This window comes from Mus pahari, chromosome 2 (assembly GCF_900095145.1).
Source record: "Mus pahari chromosome 2, PAHARI_EIJ_v1.1, whole genome shotgun sequence".
Lineage (NCBI taxonomy): Eukaryota > Metazoa > Chordata > Mammalia > Rodentia > Muridae > Mus > Mus pahari.
The window spans coordinates 139986857-139989184 of record NC_034591.1 but is presented as its reverse complement, the minus strand read 5'-3'; the positions used below and the strand labels follow the sequence as shown (position 1 = coordinate 139989184).

General features: G+C 55.4%; 1 protein-coding gene across 1 annotated transcript in view; it reads left to right on the top strand.

Annotated features, from left to right (window-relative positions):
- The window catches only part of Cd4 (CD4 molecule), a 24251-nt gene extending 22207 nt beyond the window's left edge, over positions 1–2044 (top strand). Inside the window, exons 7-10 of the mRNA XM_021191535.2 lie at positions 389–589; positions 1145–1266; positions 1575–1642; positions 1964–2044. Coding sequence (XP_021047194.1) covers positions 389–589; positions 1145–1266; positions 1575–1642; positions 1964–1994 — 422 coding nt within the window. The 3' untranslated portion in view covers positions 1995–2044. The remainder of the gene's footprint in view (positions 1–388; positions 590–1144; positions 1267–1574; positions 1643–1963) is intronic.
- The last annotated feature ends 284 nt before the right edge of the window (positions 2045–2328 follow it).

Here is a 2328-nt window from a genome sequence, read left to right as displayed (position 1 = left end):
TCTGTGTAGCCCTGGCTGTCCTGGAACTCACTCTGTAGACCAGGCTGGCCTCGAACTCAGAAATCCGCCTGCCTCTGCCTCCCGAGTGCTGGGATTGGGTTATCTGTACCCTTAACTCGTCATCTTTTCACCTCCACAGATCACAGTGACTAACCCTTCCTACTTAGCCCATGCCTGGCCCTATTCAAACACTTGAGGCATTCAGACATTTCACTACGGTCAGTGGTGCACGCAGTTAAGCGGTTTGTCCAGGGACACCCTGTGTCTGTGCAATCACGAGGGCTGCCAGAGTAGCCATCGAGCCAGGCGAGACAGAAATTTGGTTCCACGCTTACAGCTTGAACCCTGAGCAGCAGGATCCAGCTCTCTGCCTCTCCTTCCTCTGCAGTGGCTCAGATCAACAACAGTCTGACCTGTGAGGTGATGGGACCTACCTCTCCCAAGATGAGACTGACCCTGAAGCAGGAGAACCAGGAGGCCAGGGTCTCTGAGAAGCAGAAAATGGTTCAAGTGAAGGCCCCTGAGACAGGAATGTGGCAATGTCTACTGAGTGAAGGTGAAAAGGTCCAGCTGGACTCCAGGATCCAGGGTAAGGATCCAGTTTCTAAGGCCTCACCCTAACCTTGGCCTCTTCAACTGTGGAAAGTCCCAGGGACAAGCTATGCTGACCTGGAGTCTCAGTTCCCTAGCTCCTCATGGAGGCATTTTGTACAGAGGCCTGAAGATAGAAGTGAGGAGAGAGGGAGGTCCTGAGCTCGAGGTTCCCACTCGTATCCTCCAGATACTTCCCACTTCCACACTGCTTAGGGATGAGGTCTTCCTGGCTAAGAGCTACCCATCTCCTCGTCTTCCCCTGAAACCTAAACAAACACACGGGGCCTAGTGTCAGGCATCTGCTTCTAGTTCTCTGGAGAAGTCTCTAAGAAAAAAACAAACAAAGAAACAAAAACCCATCCCTTCCCTGGTCTATACCTCCAAGAACCTTTTGCACTCCGCCCTTTTCTCTGATCTGTGGCCACAGGTAAGACTGTCCCTAGATAGAGGCACTGAGTTTCTTTCTTCACAGTATCTGGGGTGGACCCACGGCTTCCTGCCTCCAGCGCTATATCCCCAGTCCAAACACTTCCCTTCCTTCTTCTCCCAGTTTTATCCAGAAGGGTGATGAACCAGACAGTGCTCCTGGCTGGCGTGCTGGGGGGCGCCTTGGGCTTTCTGGCTTTCCTTGGGCTCTGCATCCCCTGCTGTGTCAAGTGCCGGAAACAACAGGTGAGTGAGCACCCCATAATTGACCGCTGGACCCTCAAGCACTGTATCCTTGACTGAGTACCCCGTGGCCTGGCTTCTGGTTTAGCTTTCTCTGCCTAGCCCCTGAAGTTCCTCACTGTAGACCGGACTCTGCCTCTGATCCCATCTGAAGGGAGGCACAAGGAGGAACAGATGTCACTGACAGGACCGGGGCTTAAGCCACAGTAAAATGCTTCTCCTCTGCCAGCTTCCCCCCCTCCCCCCTCCAAGAGGCACCTCCCTCCTGGAGGCCTGGGACCCTCACGACTACTCTCCTTGTCCCTGGGCAGCGCCAGGCAGCACGGATGTCTCAGATCAAGAGGCTCCTCAGTGAGAAGAAGACCTGCCAGTGCCCCCAGTAAGGATCTGGGCTGAGGGGTCAGAGGGGGGACAGAGAGAAGGGGAGACAGGGAAGAAAAGGGTAAGGGAAACAAGAAAACGGAGTTGAGAAGAATGAGAGGGGGTGGAGTAAGGAGAGGAGTAGAGGGGAGGACTGAAGAGAGTGAGGAACTGAAGGGGGGGGAATGGTTGGCAGAGGGAGGTGAAGGGGCAGTGGGCCTCTGGGGCTGCACAGACACTGTGGCGGTGCCCTGAGGTACCACCGTGCTGCAGGAGAGAAGTGGATAGCACGTCGAGGGGATCGGGTGATGGGATATGCTCCCCTTGTTCTCTCTTCCAGCCGGATGCAGAAGACCCATAATCTCATCTGAGGCCTGGGCCCCACCTGCAGCCCACCACCTGCGTCCTGTCTCATGGCCTGAGGCCTGGGGACCAGATGAATGTAGCAGACATGGTGCCTCCAGCCTCCTGCTCTCCTCTTCCACAACCGGCCATGGTTTCCCTCCCTCTGATCCCAAGCCCTCTGCGGTTCAGACACTCAAGCACACCCGATCAGCTTATTTATTCTTCCCCCGCTGCCTTTCTGCCAGAGCCTCGGTCCTTCTCTGACTAATGTCCTGGAACCTCTTTCCAGCTGTCTGCTTGGATCGAAGGGTAGCGCACAGCACCTGGCACGGATGGTGGGACTGGTGTCTGGAAATACAC